The sequence below is a fragment of the Antechinus flavipes genome, chromosome 4 (genome assembly GCF_016432865.1).
Source record: "Antechinus flavipes isolate AdamAnt ecotype Samford, QLD, Australia chromosome 4, AdamAnt_v2, whole genome shotgun sequence".
Taxonomy (NCBI): Eukaryota; Metazoa; Chordata; class Mammalia; order Dasyuromorphia; family Dasyuridae; genus Antechinus; species Antechinus flavipes.
In genome coordinates this window covers 79,405,100-79,425,829 of record NC_067401.1, presented here as the reverse complement: position 1 = coordinate 79,425,829, position 20,730 = coordinate 79,405,100, and the positions used below count along the sequence as shown (strand labels likewise).

General features: G+C 33.8%; 1 protein-coding gene across 1 annotated transcript in view; it reads right to left on the bottom strand.

Moving 5' to 3' along the window:
• DNAH14 (dynein axonemal heavy chain 14) overlaps positions 1-20,730 on the bottom strand; it is a 386,173-nt gene that overhangs the window by 189,105 nt on the left and 176,338 nt on the right. Inside the window, exons 31-37 of the mRNA XM_051996560.1 lie at positions 18,473-18,618; positions 15,989-16,057; positions 14,659-14,845; positions 13,166-13,242; positions 9,050-9,221; positions 4,684-4,773; positions 1,280-1,414 (exon numbers count right to left, since the gene is read on the bottom strand). Coding sequence (XP_051852520.1) covers positions 1,280-1,414; positions 4,684-4,773; positions 9,050-9,221; positions 13,166-13,242; positions 14,659-14,845; positions 15,989-16,057; positions 18,473-18,618 — 876 coding nt within the window. The remainder of the gene's footprint in view (positions 1-1,279; positions 1,415-4,683; positions 4,774-9,049; positions 9,222-13,165; positions 13,243-14,658; positions 14,846-15,988; positions 16,058-18,472; positions 18,619-20,730) is intronic.

Sequence of the window (20,730 nt, the reverse complement as noted above, 5' to 3'; positions counted from 1 at the left end):
TGATAATCTGAGTATAAGATAAACAACATTATAATCAGATAAAAAAGTGATGTAAAAAGTCAAAAAGAGCATTATTTAAGTTCATTAGAAAGATAAGTTACATCCCTGGGGAAAAAAAATGCGATGTAACCTGATACTTGGTGACTAAGTCTATTATGGAAAATTGAGACATGGGAACCTGCAACCAAAATATGATCCTTAATTCACTAAAAAGAATGTTTAATCACAAAATATTATAACAAAATTAACAACTTTATTAAAATAACTAAAAATTATAGCTTGACATAAATATATATGCAAACACACATATCAATAAACAATTGTACTTACAAATTCAATGTGTATAATTCATCCGAATTACTTGGATTTTCCTTTTGGAAAGTAGTGAGTAGTAGCTAAAAAGTCAGACTGAGACTTAAAGAAGGTCATATTCCTATAAAGCAGGGGTATCCATGCAGTTCAGCTTTCCCATATTTTTAATAGGGTTCTATGAATACTTCACTTGCCTAAAACATCTCTGTTTGATGTTAGAGAGACAGGGAAGGATGTGAAAAAGTAGAGATCTCCAATGCAACAAATTGGAAGCCTTTTCCTATGGAAAATGGGGATATGGGATATAGAGTGCTATAACTCCCATCTATCCCATCATCCTAAAATGGTAAGCTTGGAACTGTAGGGCAGTGTGAAGGGGCTGCCAAAGGCTGTGGTTCTTTCTCCGTCTTTCTTAGCTGTTTGATAAGCCCTTCTCTCCTCACTTTTCATTCGTTTCAGGGAGCTAGCACCTAAGAAGACTTTCAAAAGATCAGCTCAGAATGTATCATGGTTAACACTTGTGAGAAGGGGCTTATTTTTGATTACAGCTTACATGGAAGGTTGGGGGTGGGGGAGAAGAGTACTATGAAGCCAAAAATGAATACTGACAGGAAGAAAGAGGGCACCTATGATCCAGCTGATTTATCATTCCATGGGATAAGGGAGGAGAGAGGAGGAAAAGAGAGTAGAATAAAGAAAATAAGAGGAGAGGAATAGTTGTCTAATAATCTAACTGAATTTTGATCAGGGAAAAGAAATAAAGAAAAGTGAGATGTTTGACATAAACATCTAGAGAGGTAAAGCTAGAGAATTTTTAATTTGAAACATTGGTTATGTGACATAAAATATATGCACATCACTCAGGATAACTGGGAGGGGGTATTTCGTTGTTTTTGAATTAAAGAAGTTGTGCATGCTAAACCCTTAAAAGAATTCTATTAAATATTTCATGTATTGGTGCCCTTACCTGTGGAGTCTTTTCCTGTTCTTCAGTTGCAAATGTGCTTAAAGTAGGTAAAACAATCAAAGCATTTTCTAAAATTTTTCTTACTGTAGTCTTCCCTCCTCCTGTTGGACCTACTAACATCACACCAATAGAAGCCTAAAAACCAAATTATAAAGATTAGCTCCTTCCCAAGATGTAAAAGTCCCATTTTACTTATATCCTTTCAACATAATAAATATTTTCTCAATGTAAATGCTAATGATTAAAACCAAATATATTCTAAGGAGAAGAATTTCTTCAAGTAAAAAATTTAAATAACAACTTGGGAAAATATATATGTGGTTACAATCCTAATCAAATTATAAATCATTGGGGAAAATGGATAAAAGTGGTTAACTTTTATGGAAGGGAATAAATTCTTATTAGTTCTTGATTCTATCTATGACTGTTCCCAGATTCAGTCATACAACAAACATTTATTCAAATACACTATATACAATATACTATGATGGAACATAGAGAAAATTAAAATATAAATAAGAAATGTCATATAAAATGAAATAAAAAATCATTTTTTAAGCCCTTAAAAAGGATAAGCCCTTGTACCAGGTACTATACTAAGTACTGGAGAAACAAATGCAAGTAAGCAATACACATCCTTCCAACTATCATCTGACTTAAAAAATGCCACATAACTACCCCTCCTCCCTGCCACCTCAGTGTCTCTTGATCCCCTCTCCCAATAAGAAATCAGGTGTCTCAATCCCGGCCTCCTGTTTTTCCCTATGTGAAATATCTCATTGGAAAAATAGCAAACTGAAAAAGAGAACCAGGCAAGGGAATTTTAAAAATTATTTGTCCACCTAAAAGCCATGATTTTTTTTAAACTATAGGTAGGGAATGTATTTTTTTAATCTTATTTTAATAGCCTATTATTTACAGGTTATATGTATGGGTAACTTTACAGCATTGACAATTGCCAAACCTCTTGTTCCAATTTTTCCCCTCCTTCCCCCACCCCTTCCCCCAGATGGCAGAATGACCAGTAGATGTTAAATATATTAAAGTATAAATTAGATACACAATAAGTATACATGACCAAACAGTTATTTTGCTGTACAAAAATAATCGGACTCTGAAATATTGTACAATTAGCCTGTGAAGGAAATCAAAAATGCAGGTGGGCAAAAAGATAGGGATTGGGAATTCAATGTAATGGTTCTTACTCATTTCCCAGAGTTCTTTTGCTGGGCATAGCTGGTTCAGTTCATTACTGCTCCATTGGAACTGATTTGGTTCATCTCATTGCTGAGGATGGCTAGGTCCATCAGATTTGATCACCATATAATTTTGTTGTTGCCATGTATAATGATCTCCTGGCCCTGCTTGTTTCACTCAGCATCAGTTCATGTAAGTCTCTCCAAGCCTTTCTGAAATCATCCTGTTGGTCATTTCTTACCAAACAATAACATTCCATAATATTCATATACCACAATTTATTCAGCCATTCTTCAATTGATGGGCAGCCACTCAGTTTCCAGTTTCTGGCCACTACAAAGAGGGCTGACACAAACATTCGTGCACATACGGATCCCTTTCCCTTCTTTATGATCTCTTTGGAATATAAGCCCAATAGTAACACTGCTGGATCAAAGGGTATGCATAGTTTGATAACTTTTTGAGCATAGTTCCAAATTGCTCTCCAGAATGGCTGGATGTGTTCACAATTCCACCAACAATGTATTAGTGTCCCTGTTTTCCCACATCTGCTCTAATATTCTGCATTATCTTTCCCTGTTATTCTAGCCAGTCTGACAGGTGTGTAGAGGTATCTCAGAGTTGTCTTAATTTGCATTTCTCTGATTAATAATGACTTGGAGCATCTTTTCATATGGCTAGAAATAGTTTCAATAAAAGCCATGACTTTTAAAAAGAGCCTAGACATCATCTTTCAAAAACATGTCAAAGGAAATTATCCTGATCTTTTAGAATTAGAGGCTAAAATAAAAATTGAAAGAATCCACTGGCCATCTCCTAAAAGAGATTCCAAAATGAAAACTCCCAGAAATATTATAGCCAAGTTCCTGGGCTCCCAGGTCAAGAACAAAATAGTGCTAACAGCCAGAAACAAACAATTCAAGTACTGTGGAACTACAGGTTGAATAACACAAGATTTAGCACTTCTACATTAAAGGATTGGAGAGTTTAGGATTCTGGAGGGCAAAGGAGCTTACATTACAACCAAGAATCCCTTACCCAGTAAAACTGAATATAATCCTTCAGGGAAAAAAAGGACATTCAATGAAACAATGCATTTCTAAACATTCTTGGTGAGAAGACCTGAGGTGAACAGAAAATCTGACTTTCAAATAGAAGACTGTGGGGAAACACACTCCCAATGAGGAGGTACAAGAGGAAGAGAAAGAATCTGGAATTCACAAGTTTTAAAAATAAATGTTAAAAATTGTTTTAAATTTAACTGGGGAAAAATAAAAAATACTAATTTTTTTTAAAAAATAAAACAACAAAAAAAGCATTCCTTTATTACGAGTTGAATTGGATAATTGCTGAGGTCTCTCAACTATCAAAAATCTGAGATTCTATGAAATTTTAATCTTTAATTCTGATCTCTGTACTGAAATTGGGACCAAACAAAGGACCAACTATTCACAGAAGTACAGAGAAATATCTAGAGAGCAACAACAAGGGAAAAGCAAAGGCAGCAAATTTGCTTGTGCATTGAGTTCTTTTTACTCTCCTATGGTAATATGTGTATGCACCATGTATTTGCTAAATAATTTAAGCTTTGCTCTAGTTTCTCACAATGGGGACAGAAAGCTTAGTAACCAGAAAATACAAGGACATATCTGGAAACCATTAAGAAGAATAAATAAAGCAAGTAGATCTAATTAGATAGTTGGATTTCTGCTTTTATCTCAGCTTTGGCCTGATTCTATATTTAAGGCACAATGGAAATATGCAAATTCTAATTAAAGTCAGCTAAGCAAGAATGAGCCATGCAATCAATCATCAGAAAAAGTAGGAAAACTGACCCTCAATAATCTAACCTCAGGATTTTTCAGTGACTGAGCCTAATTCAGCACAATAAACCCACTTGAAATAGTAGTGAGTTGGGTATTAATTTCTCTCTCTCTCTCTTTCTTTCTTTGTTCTTTTTTCTTTTTTTTTTCTTTCTTTTTTTTTTTTTTAGCAACAATCCTTTGGATAGAGACAGTCATTATGACAAAAGAGCTATTAGCACTCTCTCTCTTTTTTGAGACACTTATGTTCCTCATGAAAGAGTTATCAATTAATCACTTAAGTAGAAACTAGCATTTTACCTACCAGTTTTCCCTCCCCATCTCTCTGACATAATCTTTTAGGATATAAGACAATGGCTTGCGAAAATGTAATCCTATATTTACCTGGACTTGATTATAAAACTCTGTAACCTTTTTTTTCTGAGATGGCCAAGGTTGTAAACCTAGTTGCTCGGTCACCCTGTCTATTGCGTCCTAGAGGAAAAAGAGAATTCTACAATAAATGGATTTTAAAAAAATCAACAATATGATGTTAGGTTCTTAATTGAATATCCTTAAAAATCTCTCTTAATTATCAGTTACTAGACTTTAAGTTATATTTAACCATCTACTATTAAAAAGTACTACTGGATACTTCTCAAAAATTGATTAAAATTTATTAAGCACTTATTTTATGCAAGGTTTTATATTAGAAATATAAAGGTAAAATGAAGAATAGCTCCTGACCACGAGTAGTGCATATTCTTCTTCACTAGAAGAATATAGAACATTACGAAAATTTGTGTTTTTATATATGACTAGAGTTGTGGCATGTTAAAGGAGATTTGCAATTTTGTAATATATTGCTTCAATAGGAGAAGACTAAAACAATCTTGGCAGTACAAGGAATACATTCTATTAATATGCCCTTTTATAATTAATTTAAAAAACCCTACAAATATTTTAGAAGGATAAAGAATCATTTTGGTCTAATTCTCTCATTTTATACAAAAAGAAAGTGAAGTCTAACAAGTTAAGAGGGCTTGCTCACAATCTTAGTAAAGAGCAGTCAAGATTTGTACTAAATTCTTTTGCTTCTACATGTGGTGCCCTAAGTGTTAAATCTGGAGGGTTCAGATACTAGTCTCTCAAATGCAACAGCAGATCTTTCTTCTTTATTGCTGAAGAAGTTAGTCAACAAGAAATTAAATGGCTTTCCTATGATGGCAAAGCCAGAGGCAAAGTCAGAACTCTTGATTCACAGCTTTTTTGTTTTTCTACTATTATGACTCATGTCAGTAAACATTCATGAAGTGTTTACTATGTCTTGTTTTTAAAATTTATTTATTTGTATTTTCTTTTTTATTCTTTTCTTTTTCTTACTATGTCAAAGACACTGGTATTGTGCTAGAAGATACAAAAATAAGTCCTTTGTGAGTTCTGACATAAGTGATTTTAGTGTAAATATGGTGCCTTTGACCAGAGGCACTCTTGAGAGAGAGAGGATGGGTTCAATAGGCAATCCCTAAATATAACACTGGGTTTTTAAATGAATAAACATTTAGTTTCTTTCTTTGCCTATCGAAATTGCCAAATGGGGAAAAAAGTCAAGTCTTGTAACAAATATAAGTAGTCAAGCAAAATATTTTAGCCATGGTCAAAAATATATGCCTTATTCTATATCTTAAGTCCATCACATCTCTAATATGAAGAAGACAGTATGCTTCTATATTGGTTTTTAGAAAATAGTCATTGCATAGATAAAGAGTTCTTAAGTACTTCAAAATTTACAATGCTCTTACTGCATAGGTTTTTCTCCTACTTCTGTTCATTTCACTCTGTTTCAGTTCATATAAGTTTTTCTCAGGTTTCTCTAAACTTTCTTTTTTCTTTATGGTATTATTACATTCAAATGATGTCATTTGTTCATCCATTCACCTATATATGGACATATCCTTAGTTTTCAATTCTTTGGTACCATAAAAAGAACTGCTAAAATATTTTTTGTATATAGGAATATTTTTCCTTATTCTTTGATCTCTTCGGGGAATAGGCCTAGTAGTGATATAACTGAGTTAATAGATAAGCACAATTATAGGACCTAGTCAAATTGCTTTTCAGAATGGTTGGACCAATTCACTGCCCTGCTGCAGTGAGCTAGTATGAATGTTTTCCTAAAGCAAATATTTGGCATTCTCCTCTGTTGTCATCTTGACTGAACTAATGGTACAAGGTAGAAAATAAGAACATGTGAATTTCTGTTAATGGGATGAAGCATTTTTTCCCTATATGTCTATCAATAGCTTGGATTTCTTCCTTTGAAAACTTTTTATTCATATCCTTTGATTATTAAATGAAGAAAAGGTCTTATTCTTATAAATCTGAATTATTTTTCTTATATATCTTACAAATGAGATCTTCTATGTGAAAAAAATGCTGCAACAATTTTTTTCCAATTAGATGTATCTTTCTAATTTGAATTGTATCCATTTTCCTTGTGCAACCACTCTTAATTTTCTTTGTGATCAAATGATATATTTTATTTTCTATGAAGCTCTTTTTACTTTATTTTATAAAATAGTAAGGTGGCACAGTGGATAGAATGCTAGGTCTAGTATCAGGAAGATTCTTCTTCCTGAGTTCTAATCTGCCTCAGACATTTACTAGCTGTGTGATTTTGGCTAAATCACTCGACCTTCTTTGCCTCAGTTCCTCATCTATTAAAAAGGAGTTACAGAAGAAAATTTCAAACCCCTCCAAAATCTTTGCCAAAAAAACTCCAAATGAAGTATCAAACATGATCTTCAGACATGACTGAAAAACAACTGAACAATTATATACTTTATCATTAACTCTTCCCCTAACAATGAATTTCAAAGCAAATTCAAAGACAATCTCACAATGCAATTGTTACTGCCCAACTATCTGATACATTTTTTTCCCTAAGGATTAATTCAGCTAACAGCACAGTCCAATGCACAAAGACTTATCCAGAAGTGTACACAACACAGAGCGAGCCAATTATAAACAGGGAAGAATCACCTGCTAACCAGATAGCACAAAGCTGTTGTCTGTCTCAAAGAGGTCTTATTTGGTTCTCTTTCTTTACAAGCATATAGCTCAACTCCCATAGTATTATGGCTTCATATGATAATAGCTGGAAAGCATGGGCTCCCCATCCTTTTAACTATTGCTTACAATCAGTTGCAGTATACATAGGACATACCAAGTCTGCAAAAAGCAGCATCACACTGATCCAGGCCAGACAAAGGGAGGATGTAGGGCAGGGGGCCAGCATGAATAGCTGTTATACTTGACCTGAAGAAAAGGGGAGTGAAACCCAGCTGGTGCCAATCCTGGTTGTCAACTCAAGACATAGATTAAGACTCATGAAATCTGAATTTCTCAGTGTGGGACAAAGATAATGTAGTTTTGCAGGTCAGCCCTTGGGATTAATCTTACTAGAAAAGAAGGAGGAAGCTCTCCTTTGTCCTCTCCTCAACTTTTAACTTCTTGCCTCATACAGAGCTGGTAGAAAATCTTGTAGAAAATAGATTTTAGTAGTCTCTACTATGAACCATCCCCAGCTTCCTATTCTAGAGACTTTGAGAAATTTGCCCTTAGTTGAGCTCAAGGACTCTTTCTCTTGGTTAATCTGAGGTATTTTGCTCTTATTGGGAGAACTCCTTCACTCTATCTTGTGTGATATATATTCTCTTTGTTTAAAAAATTAAATATTTTTATAATAATAATTTATTTTTAAAAATATATTCAGATAGTTTTCAGCATTCACCCTTGCAAAACCTTGTGCTCCAAATTCTTCTCCCTTCCTCCCCTTACCACTAGACAGTAAACAAAACAATATATTTAAATATGTACGATTTTTCTAAGCATTCATCATGATGCACAAGAAAAACCAGATCAAAAGGGGAAATAAGAAAAAGAAAAAAACAAGCAATTGTGATTATTTTCAAGAAGACCTGAGTTTGAGTCCTTCCTCACACTCACTAGTTATATGACTTTGTGCAAGTTTCTTAACCTCAGAATGTCTATTAAAATGAGAAAAATAATAGCATTTACCTCATATGGTTGTTGTGATAACATATGTACATTATTTCACAAACTTGAATGTGCTATGTAAATGCTAGCTATTATTATTCTTGTTTATTCCCTTTTTCAGACATATTGAAAATAAATTTCTCAAAATTTTTGAAATCGTATATCCTCCAGTTACAGATTTTTGTTGTGTAAACAATCTGGTCCATCTGCCTTTTCCATCTATATTTTCTTTAGCACCATTCCTACTTCCTCTTGCACTCATGTTTCTGAGATATTAAAGTGCAGAAATGGAGGTCCTATTATCATTGAAGGAAAGGGGCAGGAGAGGGAATAAACATTTGTATGTCTAGAACATACCAGGCATTGTATTAAGTGTTTTGTTTGTTTGTTTGTTTGTTTTACAAATACTATTTAATTTGATCCTTAGAAGGTAGGTGTTGGGATTGTTCTTATATTACAGTTGGGGAAACTCAGGCTAACTGACTTGCCCAGGATCATGTAACTGGTAAGTATCTGAGTTTGGATTTGAACTCAAATCCTCCTGAATCCAGGGCCAAAGTTTTATCTACTGTGTCAGATATAGCTGCCTCACTTCTTCACTGAAGAAGGAAATCATTTGCTATATAAATGCTGATTTTCATGCTTTTTTCCTGTTGGCTGTCTGCCTTCTAAACCACAGATTAAAAATATACATCTTTAAATTTATATATACCTCCAAGAAAGGATTCTTCACATCTGGAACTTCAGTTTTGGGGAATATATCTCCCAGAATGCTTTCAAAAAGTGGAGTATCTTCAGGAAGAAACTTGGGTAAACTAGCTTCTCTCACTGCCCATATAATGACCATAACTTCTTCATTTTCAGAAAGATCTCCCTTAGTGTTCCTTTAATAATAGTAAGAGGGTGGGGTGGGAATGGGATGAGATAGGAAAAGACAAGACATGTAAAAACCTACATTAATTTAAAGCAAACAATTGAATATTCCTTGTTAAGACAATATGCCATATCAACATTATTATTTAGTGCTTTACACAATATACTATGTATCTTTCTTATATTCTCCTATTTACTGTAATTCTAAACTGGTGTATGCTTTTTTTTTTTTTCCTGAATAGTTTACTCTTTTTTATTGTTTTACTGTTTTTGGTTATACATACACATACAAGCGGAGCGCGCGCATACACACACACACACACACACACACACACACACACATTAACTTTTAAATACACTTTTTTTTTTTGTTGTTGTTGTTAAGGCAATTGGGGTTAAGCGACTTGCCCCAGAATCACACAGCTAGGAAGTGTTAAGTGTCTGAGTCTGGATTTGAACTCAGCTTCTGTTGATTTGAGGGCTGGTATTCTATTCACTGTGCCATCTAGCTGCCCCTAAATACACATTTCTTTATAAATCATGTTTGGAGAGAAAAATCAGAACAAAAGGGAAAAAAATGCAAGAGAGGAAACCAAAACAGAAAAAAGGATTTACATTGAACCTCCTTAGTTTTTTACCCAAAGTCTATTGGGATTGCCTTGGATCAATGAACCACTGAGAAGAATCATTTCACACTTGACCATCATGCATTCTTGCTGTTATTGTGTACAATGTATTCCTGGTTCTGCTTGTTTCACTCAGCATCAGTTCATGTAAATCTTTTCATGCCTTTCTAAAATTAGCTTGTTCATCATTTTTATAGAACAATAATAATCTTATTATCTTCATATACCATTCCCCAATTGATGGACATCCATTCCTTTTCCAATTCTTTGCTACCACAAAAAGCTACAAACATTTTTGTATTATGGGTCCTTTTCCCTCCTTTATGATTTTTCTTGGGATACAGACCTACTAATTGCATTGCTGGATCAAAGAGTATTATAGCCCTTTGGGCATAGTTCCAAATAGCTCTTCAGAATGGTTGGATGATTTCACAACTCCACCAACAATGTATTAGTGTCTCATAAATTTGTGTACGCTAAAAAGACCTTCACATTGAAGTGACTTGACAAGGATTTCACATTGTGAGTATCAATAGCTAAGTTAGTGTTGATGGGTAACCTAAGTTTTTTTTGGGCCTAAATACTCTAAGCCTGTCTCTGCCATGATCATTGTAGAGGTTGCTCAGAAGGTCCATTTTTTAATTTTTCTCTTTTTCAAGGATTGTGACAGCCCAATAATTTGCCATTAATTGGCAGTGTACTGTTGAAACTCTGTGTTGCAATCTGCATTTGTCAAGGCAGTTTCTATACCAGAAATTTCTTGTTACAACTAAATCCCCAATCTTTTGGTTTTGGTGTGTGTGTGTGTGTGTGTGTGTGTGTGTGTGTGTGTGTGTGTAGCTAGAGTCTTCAAATATCAAAATCTCTACAAAAATTAGAGCAAGATGTCATTCAGAGGGCAATAGGAGGGAAAAGTGCATGTCAGGTTTGATTAAGTGGCATCATGTTACCCATGAGCTCTTACACAAGAGAAGCAGCAAAGAGGACAATTTAAAGATATATGGTAGACACCAATAAATCAATTACACAGTGAAAGCCCAGGATGCATCCTGGATGTTCCATTAGTCAAGATCCATATGTTGCATAGACTCTTTGTGGAGGGTATATGGGATATAATGGAACATTATACAGAATAAAGTATGCATGGGTTGTACTTTGTACAGATGAAGGGGAGTACCACATTGATGAGACTGCAGATTCACCGAAATGAAAGAAAAATCACCTATTAAAGATATGAGGGAACACTTGCTCTGAGAGTAAAAAAGCAATCTATTTCCTGTGGGGGAAACTCCCAAACATGAGATTCTGTGCTACTATTTGCAGACTACATACACTCTTCTGGGAATTTCCTGACTCAAGAATAGATAAATTAGGAATAAGTGGAAGAACAATGCCTTCTTTATATATACATATATATGTATATATTTATATAAATTTTATATATGTTTATCATTTTTATAGAATAATAATAATCCATTGCCTTCATATATCATAACATATTCAGCCATTCTCCAATTGATTCTGATACAAAGACTTAAATGAGCTGACTTTGGAAAGCAGCATTGCCTATAACTATTTAGATTTTCTTTGATATTCAGAGCATACTGTGATTTAGGAAAGAAGTTGGCATTAGAGGCAAAAAGAAACCCTCCATAAAAACTTCAAATAAAACTCAACAATATTTTTACAAACATTTTTATATTGTCTAATATGTCATATACTTTCTGATTATGGAAATATCTTATTTTAAAATAAGAACTATCCTATCCTTATATGTATTCTGCATTTTTGATGAAAAGTATGTCAGAAGAAGCGAGATGACTCAGTGGGTCAAGAAGATGTGAGTTCAATTCTAGCCTCAGATATTTAATTACTCTGGGCAAATCACTTAATTTCTACTTCCCTTAGTTTCCTCATCTATAAGATGGACATGATAAGTAAGTAGCACATACTTTCCAGAACAAAATGAGATAATATTTGTAAAATGCTCTGTAAATGTTCAAAGTACCATATAAATGTTACTTATTGTTTTGTTTTGCTGTTATTATCATGACATGTTAAAGTTTCTCAAAAGAACATCTAGAAAGGTTTAGAGAGGGAATAGACGCTATGCCTTGGACTAAATATGGGGGTAGGAAAAATTCATGATTATCATCAATACCTCAAATATAGTTATCTCTTCCATATTGTGGGGATTAGGCATGGTGCCCCCACAATCTGGGAAATCTATATAAATTTTTTGGTCTTTCCTTCATACAAGAGAAGAAGTCTGATTTATTATGGCATTAAAAGATAGAATATGTTGACATTATATAATATTATACATATATATTTATGCATTTCTGAGTTTCTAAATTTTTTTACGTGCTATTTGATTGTATCCTAAACAGGTTCTGCAAAGCTTCCAAAAAATTTACATTTAATTTCTTATGCTGAAGTGTGAAATAGTAAAACTGCAATACGGAAATTTTTAGTATGAAAGGAATAATTACATGTCCCTTCCTAGGCCCTTGCATGTTTTCCAGGGGGGGGGGCCAACCTCAAGTTGAAATAGATATGGTGGTGACTGTGAAGACCAAGGGGTTTCAAGGGAGTCTCCACACCTTGGACTTCAATGACAGTCAAATATGAACATGCATAAGTGGAAAAAAGGAAGTATGCTTTGTTGTTGCTGTTTCCAGTCAATAAGTCTAGAGTCCTCTAATTGGAAAAGGTGGAGTGTGGACATCAAACTGCTCCTCCCTGGGGGTCCTGGTTTAAGGTGCTTATTATTACAGCACCTGGTACATAGTAAGCTCTAAAAAAATATTGACTGACTGACTGATTTAATTATCTGTTACATGTCTTTAGGACATTTCTATATTCTCTTATCCTTTTGACTTATTATAAAGAAAAACATCAGTTATTTGTATTGTCTGTCTGTCTCATAAATATAACTGACCATCTATCCTTTGAATCTCTTCTCAGAATGTTTTCAAAAACATAAAATACAAAGGATTGCAAAGGAAACCAAGTGTATTGAAGCAAGGTATTGTTTTCCCCATCTAACTTTACAGTTAGCAAAATCTATTCACTCCCCTTTCCTTATTGATTCTAGGTTATGAACACCTGCTCCCAATCAAGATTTTTTTTTCTCTTTGTGAAGGAGCTCTAATGGGAGCATGAAGTGGAAGTGCACATCAGTTTCTCTTTTTTTCCTTCAAGACTCTAGAATTCCCATCCTCTCATTCATTATGCTGTCTCAATCAGTTCATCTTGGGCTTCTGGATGATCATTTCATCTCTTAGTAATATATCTATAATTTAACTTCTAAATAATATTTGACTTACATTCTGTACTCCTGTTTCTTTTGACCAGCCATAATTAGCACTGTCTTTATAGCTCTCATGCCAAAGTCATAATGATCCTAGACAAAAAAAGATATATTACTAAGAAAAAAAGGACTTTTCAAATTAATACACATCAATTTTTTTTGTCAAAAGTCTGTTTGTCTGTATGTATATATAACTGTGATGAGAATATAGAAAACCCTGATTCAGTTCTAGATTTGCCACCCTTTGCTATCTATTTCTTCTCTACCCAACCACCCTCAGCTAGTGGCACACAGTACTGAGTCTCAAATCAGAAAGATGAGTTCGCATCCAAGTTTAGATACTTTCTAGCTATTTGATCCCAGGGCAAGTCATTTACTTTCTGTTGCCTCAGTTTTCTCATTAATAGCATCTACATCCCATGAGATAATAAATATTAAGTGCTTAGCACAATTCCTGGCATATAAGTGCCATGTAAGTATTAGGTATCATTATTATCATTTAAAAAATTATTACTTTTCATGTGGATATAGCCCCTTCCTAAAAAGAGCCATAATTTCTAGAAGTTCAAGAGAGAGGTTAAAGATTCTTGGTATTTAACTGATATAATGAGAAGTATTTTTTCTTATGAGGAGAAAAACTGAGAAGAACATGAACAGGGAGAGAGTTCTGGAAAGAAAGGACACCTATCAAGTATAAGGAACAAATACACAGAGATTTATCTATTCAAAGGGATCTCTGGAATCTATTTCTCATGATTGAAGAAGGTGTTCTCTAATGCAAAAGAAGTGACATTCTACCATCACCCTCGTTAGGAGATTAAACTCTTTGAAGTCAGAGACTATTTTTCATTTTTTTTTCATCTCCAGAGCATAACACAGTGTTATATAGTTGATAAATGCTTGGTAGCTTGAAATGGATTTATCTGCTTCATCAGCATGGGTTTGGAAGCATAGAAGAAATAGATGGCTCTATTGACACAAATATGGCTAAAAGGCAAAACTCCTAGAGTGTTTTGATCCCCTCTGGAGAATGCTCTTTTACTAACCAGATAAGTATGAGGACATTTGGCAGTTGATGGAATTCCCCCTACTCATGGCTCTCTGCTTTTTTTTAGGCTACAAGACTAAGAGGGACAAGTAGAATAGTAGAATTTGGCAGCATGGATTAATGGACAGGACCCTACTTCTGAAAATCAGAAGGGTCTGAGGGTGAGTGCTGACACTGATATTTCCTAACTATTCAACTTTTTGCTCACTTTCTGGAAGACTTCCATTAATATCATGCTATCAGGAAGCCTCAATCCTAGACTAAATTCCAGAATGAACTGTGTCTTTGCTACTAGACAGAGATGGTAAAATCATGTAGAACTAGGTAAATGTCTGCAAAACTTAAAAGAATGAAGGCCCTGAGGCCCATTTTTCTAAAGGAGAGAAAATAAATTTTTTAATAAAAAGAACCATTTATTATTATCTTTAAAATATCATCTAGTGCTCTGAGCAATTCGTTACCTGGTATGAAAGTTGCTTGCTAGCTAGTTCATAAAGGTTAATGAGTTTGGCTGACAGTGGTTTGGCAGATTTGAAACCTGCTGCAAACAGCATAATTTCAGCAATCAGTTGATAATGGGGTAGCATCATCACCACTGGACGAAACAGAGCTTTTAAATTATCTGGGAGTTCCACACGTCCTTTGTATCTTAAAAACAGAGGAAAACACTTTTTAATCTTTAATTTTTTCCAAACAATTTTTTCCTCAAAGCTAAGAAAAAAAATTCTACAACTGGTGCTGAATTGTACATTATTGTTAATTTTACATGTCTTGATAATTCTTAGTTTAAATGAATGAAAAGAGAGCATTTGTTAGAATCCCAAGCTATAAAATAGGAAACCTTGCCCTTGGTAAAGCTAGGTGGAAAAATGTAAATGTAGAGAGAACACACTTGTTAACAGTGTGATTCAGCTACATAATTCAACTTTATTTGGGGAAGAATTTTGCTTATAGTTGCTAATTGTTGTTAATCTTTTGGATCTGGCAATAAAATGATATTGTTTTTGTCTTTTTTGAGAGGGAGAAAGACTTAGATCTGGACCTATCTTAAATATTTGCTAACTTGTACAATTAGTCACAGGTAAGTCACCAAACTGCTCATTGTGAATGCTATTTTTGTTATCGAAAATAGAGTTGAGGCAGCTGGGTAGCTCAGCAGATTGAATACTGAACCAAGAGTTACAATGATCTGTGTTAAAATCAGGTCTTAAGACATTTTCTAGCTTAACCACTGCCTTTTTCGATTTCCTCAACTGTAAAAACAGGATACTAATACCACATCTTTAAGGCTTGTTGTGAAGAGCAAATGAGAACTTTTGTAAAGCAGCTTGCAAATGTTAAAGGGTTATGTAAGTATTAGATATTATTATTGTAGTTATTTTATATCTAAGCATCTACTACGTTGACATGTAGACAGTAAGTACCCAGTTAGATGGCTACATCAAAATCAACAAATATTTACTGAATATCTATTATTCCATGTGCTTAGCATCATAAGTTCAAGAGGAGCTGACCCTCTTCCTCTCTGTGGAAAGTTAAAATGTTTTTTTATCATGTGGATTCCATTTCAGAAGATTTTAGATTTTGTATTTGTTGGTCAGAAGGCAGGGGGAATAGGAATGGGAGAGAATTGTAGGGGGTGGGGAGGAGGGTAAGAAGGCAAGGCTAGCCAAATGGCAAGCTAGTTTTGAAAAACTCTCCCAGAGTTCCAAAAAGAAATTAAGATGAGTAAAATTTAGACTAAGACCTACTGAGATTTAGCATGCCTCCTATAGATTCATCGTTACTTACCCAGGATTCAAAGTGACAAAGATTGCACAGGAGAGGTTGATTGGAATATCTTTTCCTTCTAGTAAAAACCTATGATTTATTACATTAAAAAAAAACAGTAACAGTTTAACAATACAGGTATAATAAATCTCCTAATGCTATGTAAGAAATGATTTTTGAAAAATAGGGCATTGCTACGTAATAGCCAAAAAGCCCAAACAAATCAAAAGAAAAAAAAATCAAATATTTTCATAAAACTCCTAAAGAGTAAGTCTATAAGGGGGCATACTTTGAACAATCATTCAATAAACTAGCATTCATTAAATGCCTTCTTAATTGTTTAAGTTTAGTTTAATGGTTTAAGCATAAATTTAGAAAAATCTGATGGCATAATTGATTAATAAAATAAATAAATTATATCTTTTGCAATTAAATAGAATTCCTTTTTCTGGGCACAGAGGGTTATTTTGGGAGAAACAGAATGGGGAAAAGATTTACTTTTTAAATACTAAACACTAAAAATCCTTTCACGATATATTTTACATGAGCAGAGATTTCCATCATTGTACTTGGATATTAATATCATACTAATGCAGAATAATGAAGAGTATATGTGTCCAATATGATGATAAGGATGAAATAAAGATGATAAAAATTTATTTTTAATGCTAAAGTTTGGTCTCAAATTTGAATCTATACTATTTATTATATAGAAGATTTCTATTAATGTCATGCCAGACTGAAATCCAAAATGAACTAGGTCAGGTTATGACTTTTCCTTTTCATTTACTTTCCCTTTCTTTGCTGCTAGATAGGGATAGTAAAATCATGTTTGGTCAGGCAGGGGAGAGATAAGGACCTTAATTTTTAAGACTAATTTTGTATGTGGGGTAGAGGAAAAGGTGGGGAAGGGGACAATTTGTGTTAAATGACTTGGCCAGGGTCACACAGCTAGGAAGTATTGTTTCTGAGGTGGGAATTTGAACCCATGTCTTCCTGACTTCAAGGGTGGTGCTCTATTCACTGTGCCATCTAGCTGCACTTAAAACTCCTTAATTTCATGATCTGGGGTTTTAAGAATCTACTTTCTCATGAATAAGATTATGAAAATTTACAGAAAATTATGAACCTATTTTGAGCTTTTTTTATTTAGGAATCCAAAATATTATTTCTGAATTATCATGAATTATAAATTAGTAAATTCTGAATTAATGATCTATTTTTATATTTTTAAAACCAATGATCTCTTACTAAACTTTATTGTTAAACTTAAAACATCTATAAGAAATAGCTTCATAGGAGTTAGATGCACAGCAAAGAGGTTTTTTGGTTAGCACTTTTTAATTTGATTTAATTTGATTAATTAATTTAATTTAATTTGATTTAAATCTCTATCCCAACATATAACATAACATTCTAAAATATTCAGTTTTCAATTGTTTCATGGCATGGTGAGAAAAACAGTAGCCTTGGTATCAGGAGATGCAATTTGAAATCCCATTCTATTAATTATGAGCTCTAATCACTTTTGCTGAATCACTGAACATCTGTGAGTTCCTTGGTCCCTTGATGGGATTTCATCAACTCCCATGGATTTGGTGATTATTTCTATACAGGTCGCTGCTCAGATCTATTTGCTAGTCCATCTCCTCTCTTGAACTCAAGACTCAGGTTCCCAAACGCCTATTTGGCACTTTAAATTAGATGTCACATAGATACTTAAAACTGAACATATCCCAAAATGGATTCATTAGTATATATATAGAGGGAAAAAAAGACATAACAAAAACTTGAGGAACACCCAAGATACTGCAGTGGTCTTAATCTAGATGAAGATCCAGTAAAAAAAAAAAAGGTAAAGAAGGAACTATCAAACAGGAAGGAAGGAAGAGAGCAGGTTCATGAAAATTTGGAGAGGACAAAGTATCAAGTAGTGTTAAAGGCTTCATAGAGATCAGGGAAGTGGAGGAGTAATGAGATAGAGATGTGAAATTGGACAATTAAAAGGTCACTGGTGATTTTGGTGAAAGAGAGACTTCCAGAGAGAGGTAAGAGAGAAGAGAGACTGATTTAACCATAGTTGATGTCAAAGTCTTTGTGCAGAGACATCCCTCCCTGCCTGAAGTGCTAGGAATCCTAATTATGGACCAGACACCTGATATCAAATACATTCTGAGGTTATGGATACTGGCTTCTTGATATCTGAACAAAATTTCTTGTCAAGAGCAGAAACTTAGTGACTAGAAATTTCAATCTCTGATACTAATTATCTGTCCCCATATAATCATTTTCATCAAATTTCTTTTCCATTTGGAAAATCTGGTCACTCTTTTTCTAAGTATTATATTAAGTAGTGATACAATGATATGATGATCAGGGCATTTTATATTTAATAAGGTACCCACATGCAATCCAATAACATTAATATAAAACAATAGCTATTTAATATCAATCAAATAACTTTTAAGCATCATCATAAATATATGTCATATATAAAATACATACCTTTCAGAATTATTATCTTTAGCTGCCTTAATTGTTTGCATCTGGGAGGCAATGACAGAGAGTACTTCCATGTCAATTCGATTGAACTCATCAAAACAACACCATGCTCCAGATTGAACTATTCCAAAGAAGAATTTCCCCATCATCTTAATAAAAGACAAATTGTTGAAATTAGTAGTAAATACAAAGTATTTACTTTTCTATTGTTAAAACACTTAAAATTATTCATTAATTAATAAGTACAATAGTCCTTCTGGTTACATTAATATTATGTTTAAGATACTGAAGTTTAAAATTTCATTAAAGCTTTTGAAATATCCTGCATAATTACACATACATATTTTTAAAAGTTATGTCATTGGAGTAGTTCGATAGTACAGTAAATAGAGTGCTGGCCCTGGAATCAGGAGGAACTAAGTCCAAATGGAGTGTCAGACACTAGCTGTATGATCCTGGGCAAGTCACTTAACCCCTATTGCCTCTTGTTCTCCCTCCTCCCAAAAGGTATGTCACTACGATTTTTTTTCACTTTGTATTACTGCATATACTTTTCTGTATTCCTGAATATTTTTCTGTCTGAAAGATATGGAAATTCTGCCTGACAAGCATTCTACCACCACTGGTTACTTAAGTTGTTCTCCATTTTTCAATATTACAAATATTGTAGCTTAGCACATTGCTGGCAAATAATAGGCACTGAATGAATATTGACTGAATGATGGATGGATTGACTATAGATAACTTTGTACATATTGCACATGTGGGTCCTTTTCCCTTCTTTATGATTTCCGTGGGATATAGACCCAGTAGTGGCATTGCTTGGTCAAAGGTTATGCACAGTTTGATAGCCCTTTGGGCACAGATCTGATGTAAACTGTCCCCCAGATCTTTGGGGTGGGGAGGAAGGTTGTTAAGACTCTGAATGGAAACCCCTCTGCCACAAACTTTGCACCTGTATTCATTTGGGTTTGCAAATTCTTTCATAAAGCCTGCAACTGGCTAGGGGACCCCATTGTTGTCAAGGGATCTTTCAACCTTCATTTCTCAAAACTCAACAGTTCCAGGTTGTTCTCCAGAATGGCTAGATCATTTCACAATTCCACCAACAATGCATTGGTGTCCCAGTTTCCCCACATCTTCTCCAACATTTATCATTATCTTTTCCTGTTATCTTAGCCAATCTGAGAAGTGTTGAGTTGGTACCTCAAAGTTGTTTTAATTTGCATTTCACTATTTAATAGTGATTTAGAGAAATTTTTCATATGACTAAAGATGGCTTTAACTTCATCATCTGAAAACCGTTTATATCCTTTGACCATTTATCAAATGGAGAATGATTTGTATTCATATAAATTTGACACAGTTCTTTATATATTTTAGAAATGAAACCTTTATCAGAAACACTGGCTGTAAACACTTCCCTGCAGCTTTGTACTTGCCTTTTAATCTTGTTTCTGTTAGTTTTGTTTTTAATTTAATGTAATCAAAGTTGTTCATTTTGTCTTTAATAATATTCTCTAGTTCTTCTTTAGTCATAAATTCCTCCCTTCTCCAAAGAACTGATAGGTAAATTATCCCTTGCTCTATTAATTTGGAGTTTATGGTATCATTCTTTATGCCCAACTCACATACCCATTTTCACCTTATTTTGGTATGGGGTATGAAATCTATTCTGAGTTTCTGACATATTATTTTCCAGTTTTCCCAGCAATTTTTGTCAAATAGTGAGTTCTTATTCCAGAAGCTAGAGTTTGGGGATTTGTCAAATACTAGATTACTAATGGTTTTGATTATTATGTTATATAGCTCAAATCAATTCCACTGATCCAGCACTCTATTTTTTAGCCTATACCAAATGTTTTTGATGCCTGCTGCTTTATTATACAGTTTTAGGTTTGGTACTGCTAAGCCACCATCCTATGTTTTTTATTATTAATTCCCTTAATATTCTTGACCTTTTATTCTTCCAGGTGAATTATTATTTTTAGTTCTATAAAATATTTTTTGGCAGTTTGATTGGGAGGGCACTGAACAAGTAGAACAATTTAGGCAGAATCGTCATTTTTATTATATTAGCTTGGCCTAGCCATGAACAATTTATATATTTTTTTCATTTATTTAGATCTGACTTTATTTGTGTAAGAAATGTTTTGTAATGGTGTTCACATAGTTCTTGAGTTTGTCAAGATGACAAATATTTTATCTACAGTTATTTTAAATGGAATTTCTCTTTCCATCTCTTGCTGATGGGCTTTGTC